Source organism: Hippichthys cyanospilos, chromosome 3, assembly GCF_059441005.1.
Source record: "Hippichthys cyanospilos isolate Australia breed blue-spotted pipefish chromosome 3, RoL_Hcya_1.0, whole genome shotgun sequence".
NCBI lineage: Eukaryota > Metazoa > Chordata > Actinopteri > Syngnathiformes > Syngnathidae > Hippichthys > Hippichthys cyanospilos.
This window is the reverse complement of record NC_142371.1, coordinates 20,438,771-20,460,834: the sequence shown is the minus strand read 5'-3', so window position 1 is coordinate 20,460,834 and position 22,064 is coordinate 20,438,771. Positions and strand designations below refer to the sequence as shown.

At 38.9% G+C, this 22,064-nt stretch overlaps 2 protein-coding genes across 4 annotated transcripts in view; both read right to left on the bottom strand.

Annotated features, from left to right (window-relative positions):
• Positions 1-5,469, bottom strand: part of LOC148426212 (mannosyl-oligosaccharide 1,2-alpha-mannosidase IA) — a 136,921-nt gene extending 131,452 nt beyond the window's left edge. Inside the window, exon 1 of one of the 2 annotated variants that reach the window (XM_088410250.1) lies at positions 4,114-5,469. In XM_088410250.1, coding sequence (XP_088266376.1) covers positions 4,114-4,686 — 573 coding nt within the window. In that variant the 5' untranslated portion in view covers positions 4,687-5,469. The remainder of the gene's footprint in view (positions 1-4,113) is intronic. The other variant, XM_088410251.1, reaches the window with a different exon arrangement.
• A 9,007-nt stretch (positions 5,470-14,476) lies between these two features.
• The window catches only part of slc9a1a (solute carrier family 9 member A1a), a 28,976-nt gene continuing 21,388 nt past the window's right edge, over positions 14,477-22,064 (bottom strand). The window contains exons 6-13 of one of the 2 annotated variants that reach the window (XM_088410559.1): positions 21,799-21,888; positions 20,019-20,089; positions 19,765-19,941; positions 18,244-18,370; positions 18,008-18,109; positions 16,874-16,955; positions 16,568-16,624; positions 14,477-15,372 (exon numbers count right to left, since the gene is read on the bottom strand). In XM_088410559.1, the coding sequence (XP_088266685.1) occupies positions 15,080-15,372; positions 16,568-16,624; positions 16,874-16,955; positions 18,008-18,109; positions 18,244-18,370; positions 19,765-19,941; positions 20,019-20,089; positions 21,799-21,888 (999 nt within the window). In that variant the 3' untranslated portion in view covers positions 14,477-15,079. The remainder of the gene's footprint in view (positions 15,373-16,567; positions 16,625-16,873; positions 16,956-18,007; positions 18,110-18,243; positions 18,371-19,764; positions 19,942-20,018; positions 20,090-21,798; positions 21,889-22,064) is intronic. The other variant, XM_088410560.1, reaches the window with a different exon arrangement.

Here is a 22,064-nt window from a genome sequence, read left to right as displayed (position 1 = left end):
TTCATAGGGGGAAAGCAAAGCATAGCATAGCATAGCAGAGCATAGCATAGCATAGCATTGCATAGCATAGCATATCATATCATATAATATAATAAAAGATTTAAAAAGTACTTTGTGCAGGTGCTGCGAAGGACGCTCCCAAATGAACTTTCATCAAAGTTTGTTTTTGCTGATGAGTGATCACAAATACAAGAGCGAGCGCTTGTGTACGCTTCAGTGTTTGTGTGTGTTTCAAACACTCTTGCAGGACAGCAAGTGCCTCAAGGCTTTTCCGGGGTAACGTTTCAAGCAAGTGGTCCAATATTAAATCATCAAAATCGTACGCCGGACGACACCTGTCACAAAAGTATCAAATCAACCACTATCATCACCTAAAGCACATTTAAAATTCCCTTCAAGCTAATGCTAGCGCGGGAAGCTAAGCTACTCTTTACGCCAGTCACAGAAAACCCGTATCGGACCCGATGTCTGATACTTATCAGAAAAGGTTTCACACTTCAAGGTCCTATTGTAAGGCAGGACTAGCAACAGGAAGTGATTACTGTAATTTTTCTTCATATAAGCAGCACAATAGCCGCTTGGCAGCAGAGGCCGCTTAGTCCCATGGCGTCGCCAGCGGCGGGTGGCCACGATGTTTGATCTGGCTGTTAATGCTCCTGGTTTCACGCGGCGAGGAAGCAGGCGCAGGTTTCCGGCTACTGCTTGCCAAATACAGTACTGTTAAGTATTGAAACTCTTTGTACATGTAAGAGCAACGAGTCGAAGACTTGTACTTAGCAACGGCACCGCAATATGAGACCATTGACGCAAATTAATACAGTACAAAATGAACTACCAAAATTTTTACACTATAAGGCGCATCTTCAATGAGAGGCCCATTTTAAAATTGTTTTCTTATATAAAGCACACCGCATTATAAGGCGCATAGAATAGAAGCTATGGTAGCGGCTGGGGTCGCATTATGCACCCACTAGATGGCGTTGCGCTAAAGGAAATGTCAACAAAAATCTGATACATCAGTCCAACTTTTCAATCAGAAATGAAGAATAAAGACGATTTTTGGAAAGTACTTTTTGAAGAATGGGGAAAAAATGCCAAATGTCATGTTGCTAAGTGAAACTGGTTATCTGGTGGCAATCAAGCAAAATCTGTAGGAGGATTTTTTGTTGTTGTTGTACAACTCACTTCAAAGCAAAGTGTCAGATTTCCTAAATCGAATGTCATGTTGTGAAGTGAAACTAGATCTTTAGAAGTAATCGGGCAAAATCTGCAGACTGAAGACTTCTTTAGTTATTTAACTAAATAATAATCACGACCAAAAGTAGTAAGTACATGTTGCGATTTGCACTCTACACAAAGTTCTCAGAGGAGGCAAGCAGTGTCTTTGAAAAGGGGCTAGAATCTAGAAGAAAAAAAAAACAGATTGGGAACAGAAGCACAGCAGTAGAAAAATCACTTTAGCCTCAGATGACCGTAGCCGGCGGCTGAACGGAAAACTTGTAGAGAGCTCAGCTTGACGAGCAAAGTCACGCTGACATTTTATGTGCAAAGGAGAAGCTATGAGTCACAGAGAGGTCGGCGCACGCGAGAAAGGGGGGCGGGGAAGCGGTGCGGGCGACCACTGCCATCCACCGACACCTCGGCTATCGCGCCCCCCTGTCCCCGCCGGCCTGTATCGCGGCGGGAGAGGGCGTCAGGCGGAGAAAGCCTGGTTTCATCCGAGTCACGAGGTTACGCGACGGCCCGTAGCTGCTCCCACCCTCCGCCCGGTGCAGCCCCCTCCCACCGGCCCCTCGCTTGGCCTTGAGTAGGTGCAGATGTAAAGTCATTCAGGGTCAAGTTCTGCCCCTCGGGGTACCATCTACTATTCCATTGGGATAATTAGAACTAACTGCCTGCACCTTTTTAAGGGCCCGATGATAAGGGGTGCCTCAAGGCACATTACTTATCCGTGGACTGTTTTCAACTCAAATGGTTATCCCGCAATCCAGTAATGAGGCCCGGACCGCAGGGTTTCCATTTGTACCATTTCCACAGTGACAAAATGGTGCAATAGCGGTCGGTTTCCGTCTTGACGATTTCATCTTTCTAGACCTAATCGCGCTCCCGGTGATTCATTTTCTAGTGCTGTAAGAGATATTTTTTTCTCAGCAATCGGAGTATAATCGGGTTCCTTCGAGGTACGTCACACCTATGTTCCTCATAGGAGGAATTATCAGAGCTGGGTGATCTGTCGCTACGTATCTAATGGAACACCCACCTTCGGCGAGAGCTTCCGCACTTTTGAGGAGTGGTTTATGCGAAGCCTCGTAAAAATACGCGGACGTCGAAGGACTGACTCCATTTGACAGACGTAAACCCGCTTCAGTCGGTGCTCAATCTAATTTTCTCAAGGATTTGCGTCAAAGCACACATCGAAAATGCGGAAGTTCCGTCAGCGACGGATTGCCCAGCTCTGCTACTTATGAGGTACAAGGTAACAATTTGGATTTTCTCCTGGGTCCAGAAGATCGTTTCAGACCTTAATCTTATGCTTCCAAGCTGTAAGTTGAGTTTCAAGGGTACCACAGTAGAACGTTTAAGGGTCGCGAGCCTGAAAGTATTCCTGAGTGTTTACTGCTGTTATTGGAGGTACAGTAGAAGTTTAAACAAGTACAAAGTTTCTTTGCAACAAGAAAACGCATTGAAATTGTCGGCAATTTGGCAAACATTTGTGACCTTCAACGAGCCCCGACATGCACATGCACATTCTGTCTTCTTCAACAATCACAACATTCACCTCTTACTGGGATAGGGGCTGAACCCTTGTGGTATTATGTTACAAATTATGGAAATTCCTTATTTTTCATAAAAGAATTAAGGGGGTGAAAAAACACTAGGGAGCTGAAATTTCTACCAGATGATTAAAACATGTAAAATTTAAAAATGTAACGATTCTGCCAATTTTAAGCGATTGCAGCTGGACGTGCAAGATTTTGTGTACAAAAATTATCATTGTAGAAATTTTGAACCATATAAAACCATTGCAATTACAATTTTTGAGATGCATTTTAAAAGGATTTATGACATTGATTTTCCTGGGATTTTCGCAACATTCCGTCGAGCGGCGGTCAAACTATGACAGCAAACAGAAAATTCTTTGTTGACTTGTGTTTCACCTCAAGACAGTAGGTGGCGGTAGAGACCAGTTAATGGCTATATCTTAAAGTGTCATCATCACGTCACAGACTACAAAGACAGACCATATCGTTTTTCAATTTACATAGCTATGTATGGATAGAACTGATGCCATTGAACAATTTTAACATTTGACGGAAAAATATTCATAAAAACATTAATTATTATGCCTTTGAAAGCATTTACTACATGAGAAGGAAAAAAATGCCATGTGTATTTTTTACACACGCATGGTCTGCACACTTTGAAAATGAACCATTTTCCATATATGAACGCATAAATGTATGTACCACAGAAGTAAGTGTCAAGGGCAATATCCACCTGTTAGATTATGGTCCCAGCCATAACAGAAAACAGAGAACCGCTTATGTTTAAGGATGTCGTTTCCGTAGAGTGTCTCAAGGAGAGATAAAACGCAAAGGATGAATGAAAAATGCCGATATGTATAAAGCCGTTGAGAAAAGGGGTACATTAGCAGTCGACGGTTTGATAGTATCAGCTACCCGTTATCTGAATTTGGTCCTTAGTAATACGTTGCTGCCGCTCTCTGCGCATCAGGAAAAGAGAGTAACAGCGTCAGCAACTTTGGATCATTTGGTGGCAGGAATTCAAAGTCCTTTAAGACCTCCAAAATAAAAACCTGACAATCCGGGATGACCTTTCCTTGGGACACGGGTCTCATTAGCGCAGTAGGTGATCGATCATAAGGGGACGGTTCGCCATTCTCGCGGCTTCGATATTGGATGAGCAACAGGAATCGGCGGCGGATCGCTTTCGGGTCTTTAGTGGCCCGCGCATCTCACAAAAGAAGAGGACGTAATTACTAATCTTCCGCTTCGATGGGAATGTAATGACTAATTCCATTGTTTGTTTCGACAGCTCATGAAGTGAAACGTCTAATAGGTTTGAAGACCGAAAAAAAAAACGGGCTCTCACCTCTTTGACTTTCTCCCGCCGCTCGTTCGTCTTGGGGTCCCCGGGCTTGCCGCCGTCCCTTCCCAGGGGCGGCTTCAGCAGACAACTCCAGAACTTCTTGTAGGCGAACGTCGCGCCTGAGTCAGGTGAGGAGGCTTTCTCCGAGCCCAGGGTCAGGTCCTCCTGCGCCATCCCGCCGGCCATATGTTCCTTGGTGGCCTCGTAGGACGGGGGGGTCTTTTGGGGGAGGATTTTAAGTCTGGCAAGATCTCCCTCTCCGCCCGTCCCGCCAGCAACCACTACAACTCCGCTCTCCCCCTTGGAGGTCAACGCGCGTGGGCGCTCCTGGTCTCGGGCTCTCTTGGGCCGCTCGCCCACATCGTTTTCCGCCGCGCCGGAACCCGTCGCCGTCACCGGCTGACTCTCGGTCTTGGAAAGGAAGATGCGCTTCAGCCTCACAGAATCCGGCAAGAAGAAAAGCGCCCCGAAGCAAAGGGTCACCAGGCCCGACAGAAAAAGCAAGAACATAAACTTCTGGGACAGGCGAAGGCTCATGCCCGACGCGGAAACGCCGGGCAACTTTCGGAACACCATCTGGGACAACTTCTTCCTCTTCTTCTCTTTAGGAGTCTTTCAAATATTTTTCTTTCCGTCCACACAGCCGGCAGTACACGAGGCCTGGCTTCCAGGCAACACTTGAGCTTTTTTAGCAATGAGCTGGCAACACAAGCCCGCCGCCCCGGGCTCTCTTTAATGACGAGCTGCAGCGTCTCTGGTGCATGCTACCGGCGTTTTTGCCCGTGCAAACGTCTCTTTTTTTTTTTCTTCTTTTCCGCCAATAGAATTAAGGCAAACGTAACATTGAGAAAGTTGTGTGACAATACACGACGCACACACTCGCACGGTTGTCAAAAACAAACCCTCATCGGTGTTTAATCCCTCCACGATGACACGAATCCAGTGGTACCATCCGAGTGTAAGGGAGGGGGGGCGCCTCCTCCTCCTCGCCAAGCCGCTCTTCGTCCTCCTTCTCCGGCGTCAACGCGCCGCGGCGAGCCGATGGCGTGGTGGTGTGGATCGGACGAAATGACGAGAGAAATGCTGCTTTTTATGACGTCCAGCGCCAAGTTATCCGACTCGATTAACAGAAAAAAGAAAAATATCCAAACGCTTCCGCGGGGTCTCCGGGTAAAGGGGCGGGAGACGCGCCGCTGCTCGTAGCCGCTTCAGCCGCGCCTCGCTCGGCTTCCTCGCGCTGTGTGAGCCGCCGCCGCCGCCGCGGAGGTTCGCCTGGAGGATGTGGAGCAAACACACTGTACAAGCTCAGGTAGTGCAGCAGGAGAGGGAGAGAGAGCGAGAGAAGACGAGGGGGGGGTTGAATCCCACCCTTACTCCTCCTTTAGTCAGCGATCCAGTGGGATGCTCGGATGCCTTTGATGGATCCGTGCAGCAGCTTATCACAACAGCCGGGGGAAAAGGAGGAGGTGGAGGAGGTGGTTTTGATTCGGGTTCCGGAGCATACACACACACTCCACCGCTGGAGATTTTTTTTTCTTCCCCTACTGGAAGATGGATACAAATACAACTTGTTCATTAACAATGAAAATACAAGTGTGACGAAAATATATGCTCCTTAAAAATAAAAAAAAAATAAAAAAATAGGTAGACTGCAGTACACGTTTTGAGTAGCAACAAGTAGAATTTTGCCCCAAACTATATTTGGGGTTTAGCACAAACCTTACATTTTGATTTGATCCCCATTAAAAAAAAAAAAAAAAATATATATATATATATATATATATATATATATATATATATATATATATATATATATATATATATATATATATATATATATAATGGCCTAAATATTAACGTTAAAACAATGAAAAATCATTTTCTCAAGTAAACAAGACCCTGAAAAATAACTTCCAAATGAAAGACAGACAGCCAGAAAGAGACCTTGTTTCAAACATTAAAGGGACAGTGTGTAAGATTTAGACAGTTTTTCCTTAAAAAGGAATAAATTAAATGATTGTAAATTTCAAAAACTTGCTAAATTAAATTTTGATTTGATCACTGTCATGAATGCGAGGCATGGTGCAATGAGGAGGTGAACCCAAACACAGGGAATCCGAAAGCAAGGTGGACTCAAGAAGAGATGTTTAACATGAAAAGAGGTCAGGGTACCAGACGAGAATGCAAAGTAACAACCAAATCTACGAAAAAAACAAAGAAATATAAAAATATAGCTCACTGATAAATAACGAGGGACAACTATATTGAACTCGGAACAAAAACGGGCTTAAATAAAAGGTCACGATTGGTAGACACATGGGGGCAGGTAACACAGACAGGTGGGCAAAATCATTAACGAGGCTGATGCGAGATGAGCAGAAACAAGAACCACATAAAAAGGAAATAGTAGAAACATCCCAAAATAAACCTACAACTAAAAACCCCTACAGAACATGACAATCACAATCAAAAGAATTATAATGACATAAATATTTACAGTTGAAACAATGTAAAAATAATTATATATACTGGAATACATACTGCCCCATTTAAAGCTCTGTTTCCAGCAAAGTCCATCTGGCTCCTTCTAACTGACTGTGATGGAATGGAGAACATATAAGACCCCTTTCATGATTCATTAAATGATCATATATTTGCCTTGTTTCTTCACCAAGCCCTTTTTGTTTCGTTTTATTGCTCTCTTCCCAAATGAGTACACCGCTAGGATTCAAACCCAGAATCTGTAATTGTGAGCAAACCCATGCGCCACCAAATTATTTTATATGAATTTCGTCTTTTATACTTCAATTATTTCTCATTGATTTCATTTGTCCCTTTTGCTTCCCTTTTGTGTTCAATAACACAAAAAAGGTCTGCTGTCATCAATCCTGTTTCCTTCGTAAAAAAAAGGGGGGGGGGGACTAGTGAAACTTGCAAAAAACTTGTTGAAAGACAAACGAAAGAGAATCATGTGAGTGCACACAGCAGAAAGTGTCTTACGGACTTTCTTCCTCGAAACAATTATTCATTATGTCACATTTGTGTAATACTATTAGTCACACAGCCTTCAGCTGGTCACAAGGATAGAAGACTCAAATGAATGTCAGCATGCTGCTAAAAACTCTTATTTTAATTCACTGAGGAACTCCCTTGAGGGCAACGGCATCTATTTTTATATATTATACACAGATTTGGGGGCCCTACAGTTATAATGTATTTCTAAGCCTCAGTTTTACAAACCAGCCTCCACTTCAGATTCTCCTTTACAAAACACAATTATCTAAAATACTGGTGATTGATAATAAATAAATAAATATTTTATATATATATATATATATATATATATATATATATATATATATATATATATATATATATACACAGTATATACACAGTATATATACACAGTATATATATATATATATATATATATATATATATATATATACAGTATATACACAGTATATATATATATATATATATATATATATATATATATATATATATATATATATATATATATACAGTATATACACAGTATATATAATATATATATATATATATATATATATATATATATATATATATATATATATACAGTATATACACAGTATATATAATATATATATATATATATATATATATATATATATATATATATATATATATATATATATATATATATATATATATATACATATTTACATACACCCTCCACTCCCTTTAGCGGCCCTAATCCAAGATTCGCAGTCAACCCCCAATCGTGTCCTTGGGAATATCAAAACCACATGGACGTCCACGATACATAATTCAGATAATTCCCCCAACTTGTCCCAATGTCCCGCATGTGGACGTGTTTCTAGTACAAGTGTGTGACAAGCTACTTTATCAGCAGGACGGATGAGCCGGGGGGGGGGGGGGGTATACAGTCTAGTGGGAGGCCTCGGATTTACGAGACGCTTAACTTTTTTTTTTTCTCTCCACGAGTGATTATTCTTAAGTAGCTTCTCCATCAGTCGGTCCAGCAAAGGCGCGCACGCATTAATAACGGGAGAAGGCCGATCAATAATCTGCCCTTCGGCGAACTGGTTTTTGCTATACTACATTAGCATGCGGTCGTCAACCGGTCGTCGCCTTCTTAAAGTAATGGCCTAAGTCCTATTTTGACGAAGAAAACAACATTAATAAGACATCAGTATTTGGTTTATTTTTTCACGTTTTTATATATATATATATATATATATATATATATATATATATATATATATATATATATATATATAAAATAAAATATATATATATATATAAATAATAAATAAATATATATATATATATATATATTTATTTATTATTTATATATATATATATATATATATATATATATATATATATATATATATATATATATACTGAAAATGGCTACGAGTGAGACAGATCAGTGTATTCTTTATCCTCTGCATAAAACAATTGGTCTTATCGCAGGTGCTAATTAACAGTAGTTGTGAACTTCATTGCACCGGAAGCAGAAAAATACGACTCTTCTAAAAGGGCATCAATTAGTGGCGAACATTAGAGGATTCTACCGTGCATGTAAATGAGAGCAGTCCATTAAACAAACGCAATCGGAGGCCACACAGGCCGGTGAAACAAGACACTTAACGTTTGGGCCGCAGACTACTTCAAACCGTTATCTCTTTATTGTGATTGCACAGCGCCATCTGTAGGACTGTTTCAGGCATGGCAAGCATCGGAAATTATTGTCATAATATATATATATATATATATATATATATATATATATATATATATATATATATATATATATATATATATATATTTTTTTTTTTCAATCCCCAGTATTTTAAATATTTGTGTTTTGTAAAGGAGTATTTAAAAATGGGAGGCACTAAATGAATACAGTGCTAAAGTAAGAAATTACTTTAGTTCAGTAATCTATTCCTTTCATAATCTAAATAAGTATATAATAAATAATATTTCAAGTGTTTGGCTGGTTGAGGAACACAAAATGGCGTCACTGATTCTAAGTAATCAATGTTTACTACTTTAGGTATGAAATGAATCCATTTTATTTAAGGAAATAATTGGGATACAAAAGTCATTTATTTTAGTTCTAATTACCCAAAGATATATTTACTTAGGAGTCCAAACAATCCATCCCCAAGTTTTATTTTTCTTGTCTAAAGGAGTGTTTACTACATTTTGTACTAATGCAATTAATTCATTGAGCACCTAAAGGAATGCATTACTTTAGTCCTTATAACACTTGAAAGTTGGCTCACTGATGACGTTTTCATTTTAACGGCTCGAGATGGACAAAATCAAACAAAAAAAAAACATGCAGTTATATTAACTGCCTCGATATGCCACCCGGAGGCTCCGCTAGATGGGAAGTAATACAACATATTTGCATGATCCACATTGTGAGGCGTAATCATATCCATTGCAAACAATATTACTTACGTGCAAAGTCTGCCAAGCTGGTTTGCAAACACAATACAAGTCATTGTGAGTTGATATGAGACACAAAGGGAAGCCTTTTCCTCACTAAGCTCTTTTGGCAGCACTGACAAAACATCTGAATGGGGCATAACAATTCCAGTTATTGCGCAGAACAAAAGCAATTCGAAAATGTGTCCAATGCGGGAAAAATAGCATCATCAAAATGTTTGTTTTTGGGAAGCATAGCGAATTTTTTTTAAAGTTAGTAAAGACATTAAAAGGACAATGTTACTTTGATGGGTTCAGACTCCATAAGAAAGACAAGAGTGAAATTGAAAACACAGCTGAAAAGTTTTTTAAATAGTTGTAAAAATTGTATAGCACGAAAGAGTCGTATTGTTGCAGAAAAGAGTCAAAATATTACAAAGAAACGTAGCTCGAATAATACATTAAATTCGAATTGTTGGTTGTGTAAAACTGAGGAAAAAGACAACGAGATCCAAACGCGATTTAAAAATACTAAATAAATACATTGCGAAGGGTGCTAAGAAAAAAACAAGCGTATGACAATAAAATCAAGAATTTTGACAAAATTATTAGCTTTTGTCACAATCTCACTAAGGGAAGAAAAATGCACAAAAAACAATTGAAATGTGACATGAATTTTATGAAATAATTACATTGCATTCAGTCTTATGTGTATATTATCAAAAAATGGCAAATTAGTCAGTTACAATAAAATCATTATTACAATAAAATCTTAATTACAACAATACAATGTTGGTACAATAACAAAGTTGAACTGTTACACGAGAATAAAGCGGTATTGTTACCTAAAAAGTTCCAATTTGTTAGGATAAAATTAGACCGTTTGGCAGATAAAATTGTGATTGTAGGAGAAAAAGTTGTATGCTTATAAAAAACAAAAAAAAAATGTTACCAGAATTACGTTGGCAGTCATAAGTTATTAAAAAAATAAATAAAGTTACCGCGTAATTGTATTCAGGTCACAAAAATACTATTAAAATCATCATCAACATTAAAGTTATAAACTACGTGAAAGTCCAGTGCGACGAGAAAATCATCGTTACCGACTGATAATATAAAAATCACATCGCAAGAAATCAAGTTAAGGAAATACTGTAGTTACGAGAAAATGTTACCATTGCGACAATAAAACCCGAGCTATATAATTCTCCTCTTTCAAAATAGTAATAACAATAATAAATCCTAAAATTCTGGTCAAATACGTTTTTTTATGAAGGGTAGCTGACACCCTTGACTAATACTTACCTAATATAAGCCAATTGAGCACTGCAGTGATAACTGTGACCATTGGATGGCAGTGTTTCCACAAATACAACATAGCTATTCCCTACATTCAATTCAAAGTAAGGAATGGAAGTCGATCTTTCATATGATACCGCCCATATTTACATAGACTCAGCAGAAAAAATTCTGTTTGCCTTAAAAAGTGGGTGAAAATGCTAAAAATACAATCCATCTGGTTGTTTCCTTTTCCAATAACGCTTGGCACTGAAAGAGTTAATAAGAAACACCCCAACATAGTTGTTTTTTTTTTCATTGGTGTCAGACAAATAAACGATCCAAACAATCGTAAAATGAGGACACGGTGACAACAGGGCTAGAAAGTAAACCTTTATTTTGGTATATAGTTTGTCGGGTCGTTAGTTTGATGGAGATTGTTAGAACAGGAATGGAATGCTGAAAGCTTTACGATGACTCATCGGGGAAGTACACCATTGATTCTTTCTATTTTTTTTTTTTTTTGCACATTAGAATCATATATTTCTAATACATACACTAAATCTCTGCATATGTACATTTTCCCATTAACGTATATCAAAAATAACAACTTTCACACAGGAAATGCTGACAAAGCAATATTTCAAGAGCAGGATTAGTTAGTGAAATACGAGGATATCATAAACTTCTGTTCTAGTGGTGTTGGAGCCTCCCGATTTTAAGACCTGTCATGAATTGACGATACGAAAGCGACTTATTGCTCCGACTGACGTCGTTTGGAGATAAAGGTTCTTTCCGCGCCGTTAAAGTGCTCGTGGTGGCGTCGTTCAAATAGTACAAGAGTCTCGCGAGGTAACTTGATATGAGCGGAACAAACAAAAACACGTCTTTGGAGGTGGATGATGTCATACTGCATTCAAATCGCTACTTTACCGTTATATAAATATATTCGTCTCGTTTCCGTCCGCTTCAATGTATTTGGCTTCCTCTGGCCTCGAAAAACGCAATTAAATTAAATGATTTTATTTCCTTTCGGGGGGGGGGGGTTGAATATAAGAAGCCTCCGTAGCGATGTAAACATGAGATGTAAAGCACATTATATTCATACATAAAGTAAAAGCTACTTGACGTGATACGTCCACGTAAAGCCGTAAAAGACACTCAGTGTTTCAAAAGGTAAATAAAAGAAAACACGCAAAGCAAAAAAATAAAATAAATCTGCGGTGAAATGCTGGTGAGTTCTTGAATAAAGTCCACATTCCATCAAGTTGAAACAAAGGCCATGATCAAATCATATGCGACAATAAAATAGCAAATATCTTTCTTTTAACTTTGGCTTTCGAAGGCCAACATTTGCATGCTAGCAGAAACGCGCATCTGTTTTGTGATCCTCAAATAAAGATTCTTTAGACGACAAAAAATATATATACATACATATACAAGAACTGCAGTTACACATGTTTTACACCAGGGGGCGCAATGCAAGAGGTGACGCGTTTGCTGGCATCATGTAAAAATGTGTTTTTGTATTGGACACAAGAATTAGGGCCACACTGAAATCATAAAGAACGCACAAGAAAATAACTGCAATAAATTCGTAAAGGCCGCAGTAAAGTCGTAATGTTGCAAAACAATTGTGGATAAAAATCGATCATTTCTGAATGTTTTCCATAGAAAAATACTTTCGTTATAATTTTGCCGATTTTGTTGAGAAAACAATGAGAAGCTCACATGTTGCATGAACAACAATATTTAATGTGTAGCTTTACTGTAATGTAGTTGAATTTTTACCCCCTTCGTAATATTCGCGAAAATATTGAAAGTTAATATTGCCGTTATCTTTTTCCAATTTATTCTTTAAACATTACCATTACAAAAAATCATGTTACGGGGAAAACCTTACAGGAAGTCGTAATGTTTCGAGAACTTCTTTTCACAAGAGAAAATGACGACGTACCATTACGAAGATAACTTTTTTTTCGTTAAGGAAAAAAAAAGTATTCTTATAAATTACATTGATTCATGAAAATAAATCTATCTTTCTGTAATATTTGAACGCCATTTTCAGTGTAGCCCTAAATTTGCCTTTGTACAACCATCAGAAAACGTGCAATTATTAACGCCAAAATCCGATCTTAGTTCACCACAACATTTTGCATCTTAGCGTCACCTTAAAGTGTTCATACACGGAATTGATTTCAAGATTTTTTTTTTTTTTTTACAAACTTTGTCTAACCCTTTAATGCTGCATAGAACTGTATTAATTATTTAGCCATGCGACGCAGACACCCTAGGACGCATGGACTCGCGTCCGAATCATCCCGTTACACAGTGACGAAGGGGCGAGCAAATAAAATGTGCGTGTATACCTTTAAGACAGCGAGCATTGATTGTTTACGTTTGCTGGAGTGAATTTTAAAGGGTGCGACTTCTCAAATTAATTAAGACACTTAAACGAGAATTAAAAAAGAGCAACGGATGGCATTAGAAGATTTGTTTTGTCTCTCTCTTAAAGGGACAGTACACGTATTTTTTTCATTGTTATTTTTTTTTTCATGTGCCAAAAAAACACGTTTTGCCACTTGCCCTTGAGATAAAATGACATCGCCGAACGCTCGGTTAACAACCAATCACGGTGGCGCTTGTGAACGTCACATGACCAACAAGTCAGCCGTGATTGGCTGTTACCAAAGCCTCGCGCACAGGTAGAAAAATGTGTCTTAAATGTATTAATTGTACATCAAAAATTAATTATAGGCAAAATATTCCGTTTTTCCTGCAGAAAATATCAAAATGTCAACTATACCTTTACGTTAGTTTATCAATGCAACAGTTTGATAAAATGATGATGAGAGAAGAAGAAGAAAAAAAAAAGTGTCCACCTTTAAAATGTATTCTACCAATGCTGGTAAACCTATGAAGGAGTTTTAGAGTCACACTGAAAAAACAAAAAGGTACTCATCATTTTAGATTTCTTTTTCAGCTGATCCCAGTGGCAGAAATACGTTTTACCAATTAACTGCCTAATTAATTAAAAAATATATATATAATGAATAAAATAGTAATTGTTTCCTCTCAATGTAGATGTCAGTTATACGTGGATTTTGGCTCAGCAGTAAAAATAAAATGTTTTAAAGAAATAAAAAGTTCCTTTTCAGTTCCCAGAATGCATTGTGCAGCGCAATAAATTCATTTTAAAGGACATTATTCTTGTCGACTTTGTGTCACTCGTATGGTGAATTTATGTATTTTTTTTTCGTCGTTGTGTAGAGACATCCAAGTCGATTCAGTTAATATACAAGTCAGATAATATACGCTTGCAAAATTCAAGATTTCTTTTGTATTAAATGACAGAATTAGCAACAAATTTCATGATATATATTTAGGGATACAAGGTTATGGAATGGATTTATGTATCATAAAAAAATCAAGTGTTAATTGCATATAAGTAACTGACGTAAAGGATTAGAGTGATAGGTTATAGGTAAAATGTTAAAACGAGGGTTAGGCTTAGTTTAAGTAAGGCCACAGTTATTAATCAAGTATATATATATATATATATATATATATATATATATATATATATATATATATATATATATATATATATATATATATATTTTTTTTTTTTTTTTGTTATTGTATTTTTTATCTATATATATTTTTTACCATAATTTATTATTTAATTTTTTTGACTAACATATATGTATTAATATATATTTAGACATATGTATTTTTAAAAAATATATATTTACAATTTATATATATTTGAATACTTTTATATATATTTATATATTTAACTTTTATGTCTTTTCAGTGTGCCTGCAATATTCCTTCGTACCAGTTTTGGCAATCCCTGAAATTAAAAGGCAGTGCTAATAATAAAATAAAATAAAACTGCGCTCAATGACATTAAATAAGGCAAAATGATGAAGTAAGAGCTCTTCCTCCTCTCTTCGATTCCAAGCGATGGAATGAGCGCAACTGATTCGCTGTTGCACCGGAGAATCCCGCCCACCTCAGCCATTAGTCACAAAATGTAAATCGAACCAAAAAGAACTACAAACAGTCCCTTTGGTAATGCATAGTTCATTCCTGAATGTCTCGTAACTGACTGCGCCTCTTCTAAGTAAAGAGCGACGACGACGAAAAAAAAAAGAAAAATGAATGGCTCTTTTTTTTTTTTTTTTGGCTAATCGTCTTGAGCACTGAAGCACGCACCTTCCTCCGACGCGTAAACCTTTTAAGGCAGGAAGGGTTCGTCCTCGTCTTCATCGTCCGGGTGGGGCCCGGGGTCGCTCAGGCAGCGCATCAGCTTCTCTCTGGTGCCGGCGTCCATTTCGCCTGCGTTTGGTAGTCCGTCGGGCCGGCCTGGCGCTTTCATCGTCAGGCCGTCTTCGCCGTCGCCCTCCCCCGCGGATGAGCGTCGGAGCTCGTCCAGGATGTTGACGGAGTCGGGCGACTGGGGGGAGGCCAGGTCCACCTGGATGGTAGGGAGGCTGTCCTCCGTTGGCTTCCGGCTGTAGGCTTGAGGGTCTGCGGGGTGGCACGCGTGTTAAGATGGAAAAGAATCGCCAGAGGGGGGCGCCATTTCTCACAGAATGTCCACACGAACTGGAGTATTTTTGATCGATTTTTTACTATCTTCCGGGTCAGTTAGACCGGTTTTGAACCGAACTGGTTTACCTATTGAAGTGTATTATATTTGCTGGCATGTAAAAACGTATACAACTTTTTTCTTTTTTTGCTTACTGCTTTGTTTTATCTGCATGTCACGATTTTTTCCCCAGGTCTTAGTTTCTGTAGCAGGTATGCTTTTGCCTATGTGTTCTCAAAAATGGTGTATGCCTTTATTTTATTACGTTTTATACGGAGTTATAAAAGTTTCTAGAAGAGAAGCCAGAATGAAAAGATAAATCTTCTGGAGTAATTGATTAAAATATGCCTGGCGATACCACAACAAAAGTAGTTTAAAATTTTAATCAGACAATGGTTGCGCGACATTGTTTTAAATCTTTCAACCAAAAATTAAGTTTATGAAAAAAATATCTTACATTGAGTAAGTTGAAATTGAAAGCAATGTGTCCAATAAAAACAGCCTGAGCAAACATCAATTATTTTTCGTCTTGTTATTTAGTATGGCCGAATTCAGTTTCATTTTATTTGATCCGTCTTGCTGCTTGTGTAAATTTGTTCTGCACATTTCTTTTTCAAATATCAATAAAATGCATGTGCAGAAGTACAATACCTTGACTTGTTGTTTTCATTTCACAGTTCCAGTCTTTAAAAAAAAATCCTTATATCATGCATTTTAATTTTGTGTTTGGATGTTTTAGTAGTAACCGTATCACAATTAGTAATGACTTTCTCGCAGCTGATTGGCTAGAAGGCTTTTGGGCCCAGTTGCTCTGAAAACATTTGTATGGGCCGGTGTTTTACTTTGTTTTTTTTTTAAAATACTCATGTTCATGGGGGCACAGTCATTCCACTTGCGTGCGCACACAGGATGAACACATTCTCATCATCAGCTCCACAAAACTACTAAAGAAAACAAAACAAAACAATGCACAATGCAGGGATTGTAACTTGGGATCATTTCATACGATGAGCCAAACTGAGCGGGTTGGTAACGAGCAGCTTTGTGAGGCATGCGTGTTAGCGCTCTGGTGATAGTGGCTAGTGTCATCGGGAGGGGGGAGGGGTTATCATCTTCACTCCTCCGGCCACATACCTGGAGCAACAGTGTCGGCTTTCTGCTGCGGAGGGGGTTTGAAATCATTTTCTCTGCCTAAAAACGAGACCACACCGGTTTACATGGCGGCCGCCACATGCAAACATATTTCCATCAACAGGGGGAAATATCTGGAGTGGAATATTCGCTTGTAGTGGCGGGGATTGTTATTGATATTGCTTTGTGAGCGTAACGCAAACAAAAGGTGTTTGCGAGTGCGGTTGCTCTCTGCGTGTGTGCAGCGGCGCGGTAAAGCAGGAGTGTCGGCGCTCGGCGTTTAGGGGGCGCGCAGACGGATGTGTTTACCTGAGGCCAGTCTGGCTCTGCACATGGTCGGCGAGTCGGGGGGAGCGGCGGGCACCGTCAGGTAGTTTTTCATGTCTTTGATCTGGGAAAAGACATGAGCATAACATGCTTGGATCGGCGCTCTCTATAAAGATCTCAACTGCCTTCCGAAAATCGCTCGAAAAACATACTTTGCCTATTTGACCTTTTTTCACTTCATAATTAATTTTCATGTAGGATTAACACCTCTCCAAACACATTTTGCAACTTGACTGAAAATGGCATGGCAGGCTGACAACCCAGTGACAAAATGGCCACCTCTTGAGTTGGAAAGAAGAAATCATGGATTTTGCTGCTTAATCCATATTCCGCAAACGCAATATTAAAAAGAATGCCGTCTCTACACTCGTGGTGCTGCGCCGGCCTTCCTCTTGGGGGTTTTCATGTTATCCCCGTGCCTGCATGGATTTTCTCTGGGTACAAACACATGCATGGTAGCCATATTGGACATTCCAGAGTTTGTGGGTTTGAATGGTTGTTTGTCTGCGTGTTCTGCAATCGGCTGGCGACAAGTTCAGGGTGTACTCCGCCTATTGCACACTGTGTAAGATTTAGACCATTTTTCATTCAAAAGGAATCAATGAAATGATCATAAATTTCAAAAACCTGCAAATTAATGTGATCTTAACGACCGACAGTTTGTTTGAAATATAATCATAGGTCTAGTTTTCATTCAATTATATTGACATTTCTTCGTAGGGCTCCATGTCTGTTATAGCTACAGACAAAAGGAGGGGGAGTGTGTATTGCTGCATTTACCATAATGCCCCGGAAAAATTGCATGCGAAAAATTACACATACTACCTTTAGGAGGGCAGGGTTAGGTGCAAAATAAAAATAAAAGGCTACGAGAAAGGATGGATGGAATACAGTAGTTTACGTAACGTGGTTTACTGACTGTGTACATGCTAGATCCATGGAGTTGATGGCTTTATGATCTGTTTTGAGTGCTTGCACCAAAAGGATGTTTTCTCATATTTTATTTTTTGAAGCCCAGTTTTTATACAAAGTGTATCTTTGGAACTTCAATTTCTCCACCCGACAGAATTTTGACTTTCAGATACATATCTACTTCCGTGCAGTTCCTGAACTTACCTTCTTATCCAGGGCCATCATCTTCTGCTTATTGAGGAGAAACTCGCCAAAGTTGTCTTCGTCCGGATCAGCCACAAGAGTGTGCCGGTTGTAGGAGCGCAGCTGAGGACACCGCAGGGAGTAAAAGAAACCTTGTGAATTGTCTTAAAATACGCTGTGTTTGACGATTAAAATACAAGCAGAAAGAAGGCATTCAATCTCAGGGCTGATAATGAGCTAGCAAAAGTTTTCCTTACCCTCTGCCGCGTCTTTTGAAGGTTGCTCCGGAGAATCTTGCGGATCTCCTCCTCGCGGCTTTTAGATATCTGAGGCAGAGCGCGTTCCTCGGGTTTGGGGGGCGGCGGCTTCTTGGGCTGGATGTTCCTGGGATGTTAAGTAGGACCGAATGTTAGCTCATAATTTTCACTTTTGGCCGGCCGCATAGAACCTTGCGTTATCGACTGCGACGAGACAGGCGAGCGTAATGGCTTCCATTCAACTTTTATGTTCATTCGGTGAGAAATGACTCAACTGCTCATAAAGAGCAGCTGGGGAGCAATGCCACACTTTATCACACTGTTGGAATTTGCGGCCATGTGGTAGTAACACTTTGTGGAGCGTGAGGGCTGTGACTGCACAGAAAGAATAAACAACTTTGTTTTATCGACTGTTTGATTTTGATCATCTCTACACTTGTCTATGCGATTTAAAGTTTTGACGCCTGGTAACTATTCAAGCGACAAGAACAAAATAGAACAGGGATTAAAGTGTAAATAGACATTGACGTGACAGTTCATACATATATATTTGTTGTCATATTTTAGAAATGTATAGTAAGCCTTTTAAAATGATTGTTTTTTTTTTCTTTCGGCACATCTTTCAGCTGTCAGATCATTCGCCCAGTTTTGTGATGATTGCTAAAATTTAACTAGGGATGGAGGAGTGCCGACGCCGGGTATCGGTATCGGCCTTATTTCAATGAATTGGTATTTGTCGATATTGGCCACTCTCTTGGAGTAATTTTATGATCACAAAGTAGATTTACAAATGAGAAGAATAGAAAATTTCCATTAATAAAGTGACATATTAAGAAAAAAATCCCGCGTTGGAATACACAAGTCAATTTATGAAAAGTATGTGTTTTGGGGGGAAAATGCATGTCACAAAAGTGATAGTAGTATTGTTATATGGTATCGGTATTGATGACTACTCAAGAGTTGAGTTTCTCACATCGACATTTGTTTAAAACATACAACCTTTACAAGATCCTCTCTGTTTTAGTAATACTCCTGCGTGTGAACAAAGATGAACTCGGACGGTGGTTCAGCCTGCTTGCTTCTTTTACTGAAAATAATACCGGAACAACCTCAGCTATGGCACAAGCTGGTGTTAGCTGCAACAGGCACTTGCTAACAGCCGCCTGACGTTACGGTAATTATTGGAAGTAGGAATACGGCACATCTGTGTGTCAAAACTTTTGACAGCTTTTTTGGCTGACAGATCAAACTTCCACAAATGTTGTCGAATTAAAAAAAGAACAATATTTTTTAAATTAACTCTTATAGGGTGCACCCATACTTTTAGCCTTCATTTTGGGGAAATAAGTGTGTCTTTGAAAGCTCTCACTTTCAAAAGGGATGGTGAGCTCTGGCTTAAAGGGAAATTGTGTCATCTGGTGGACAAAACATTTACCAAACTCTATTCTAAAAAAAAAAAACAAAAACAAAAAACAAACTGGCATTGTTTCTTGAATCTATGGCCAGTGGCTTTGTACTCACTGCATGGAGACGGTGGACGGTAAAGCAGAGGACAGCTTTGCACCCCCGCCGCTCTCCACCAGCTCGATGGCATGCTTCATCTCCAGCTTGTGATAGAAGGCGATGAGCTGCGGCTCCTTGGAGCGCTCGCCGGCAATCAGGCACTTCTTCACGTACTTCTTGTTGAAACGGTTCAGCCTGGAAAGGAGAAGTAAAAGAAGCCATTACTCGCTATGATTTTAGTAAAGACTGGACAAAGGGAATCGAAGCCATACTTGTCCTTCCAGTGATGATGTCCATAATGTCCACAGATGTCTTCAATCCCAGTCAGGAGGTGGTCAAGGAACTGTACGTGAGGAAAAACACACAAATATGTTTGAACGTTATTGAAATTTGGACTTCTAGACTTTCCATCAGTTTTTTTTTCTCCTTTATTTCTTCTCTATTTATTTTTTTTATTTAAAAGTGTGCTTTATAATAATATTTTTAGACAGCCACACCGATCTAACCACAGCATTTTGATTATTATTGTGTTTGTGGAACATTAATTAAATGGCAATATTTTGTTTGGATCCATTTCACCTGTTTTCTGCGTTTGGTCATGTGACGCTCGAAATTGTGATGTCATTTTCAGTTGGCAAAGGTAGCAAAATGCCCACCCCAATATGGATGAAAATCTAAGTGCCTTTTGCTGCTTGATTCATTTTCCACATCGGAAAAATTCATTAGAATGCCATGTTTTGACAAGTGGGGCTACATTCAACAAAATATTGTAAAAAAAAAAACATAAAAACAATTTTGTGTTGACTTCTTTTTAAAGCTATGACTCACTTGATCATGTGGAAAATTCTTTGTCAAGTAATTTTCCATTAATTAGGCTCAGCAGGGAACTAACAAGCAAAGCTGTGATTGACATCAGTAATCTTAAGAGCGCGGAACCCCCCCCCCCCCCCCCCCCCCCCCCCCCCCCCCCCATAATATCCTACATGCAAACTAATTTGAAGCACAGCGTATAAACCGAAATTGTGATTATGTCTCATATTTTTCTACGGTTCTCTTTTAAGCAGTGAGCACTTAGTGAAGAAAATTGAACTTTGCTCTTGTTAATGCAATGCTATTATTTGTGTCAAGATGGAATTTTCCATTAGTAAAGATGGAAGACAAGGCTGTTAACGTACTGCATTCCAGCAGAGAAGCTCTCTTTTATACGGGGAAAGAAAGCGATTTAGATTAAGCGAAATCACTGGTGACTCATCATGAGTGTGCATGTGTGTGATTCATGTGCTAGGATATTGTGAAATGCTGCGGATTTGTTTATGTAGCAAAAACAGTGGGGGGGAATGTGTATATTCAATTTGTACTATCCAAGATGTAACGTGTCGTTATTGTTTGGAAAAAAAAACAAAACACTACAAGTAATGTAAAAGTCTAAAGTGGTTCATAGGTACATGAGGTAACACCAAATGACCTGTAGGTGGTAGCAGTGATCTAAACATGCTGAGGCTCGTTTTTTTGTATTGCTTGTTTTTTTTATATCAAGGACATCCACAATTACATTTATCATAATAAACGACTTCTTGCTAAATTGTGCTATTGTGAATCTTTTGCAAAATGAATGTACTTTGCTTTTACAAATACTTTTTTGCTGATTGGGGGGTACTGAAAGAAAATTTCCCTTTTGAAAAAAGTTGAGAAGCACTCAGCTAAACCCTTAAAATGCCATCTAGTTATATTTGATTACATGATGAAAAATTTCATGAGTAGATTTTTAAATGTCGTAATGAAAACATTCATAGGGTCAGACTGAATCCTCAGTCATATTTTCAACTTGACCATTGGTCATTCCACATATGTGAGTGTCATTTTTACGAAGTACAGCATTCACCAATCAAATATGTTGAAAATGTCCTGTTTTTTCTTGACAGCGATATAAAATTGTATATCAGTATGGAATTTACCGGGCAATTGTATTTGTCCTTTCATTTCATGTTTCGATCACACTAACCCTAACCAACCTTCCTGGTTTACACAGTGAAGCAATTACAGCAGAATAACCTGAGTGTGGATCTCCTCGTTGATTGAGCGCTTAGCTTCTTGTTTCTTCTTCACGGCCAGCAGGTCCACCAGCGGCTTGATGGTCATTCCCTGAGACGAACCAATCGAGGCAGCGTTACCCTCTATTTTCAATCATTGATTCATACGCACCACAAACAAAAACTGCAGCCATCTAAGCATGGTTAAGCCAGGGGAATCATTTTGTCAATCAAACTGAGAGATGGGCCCATTTAAGTGCCGGTGGTATGCTGCTGACTGTCACCTCA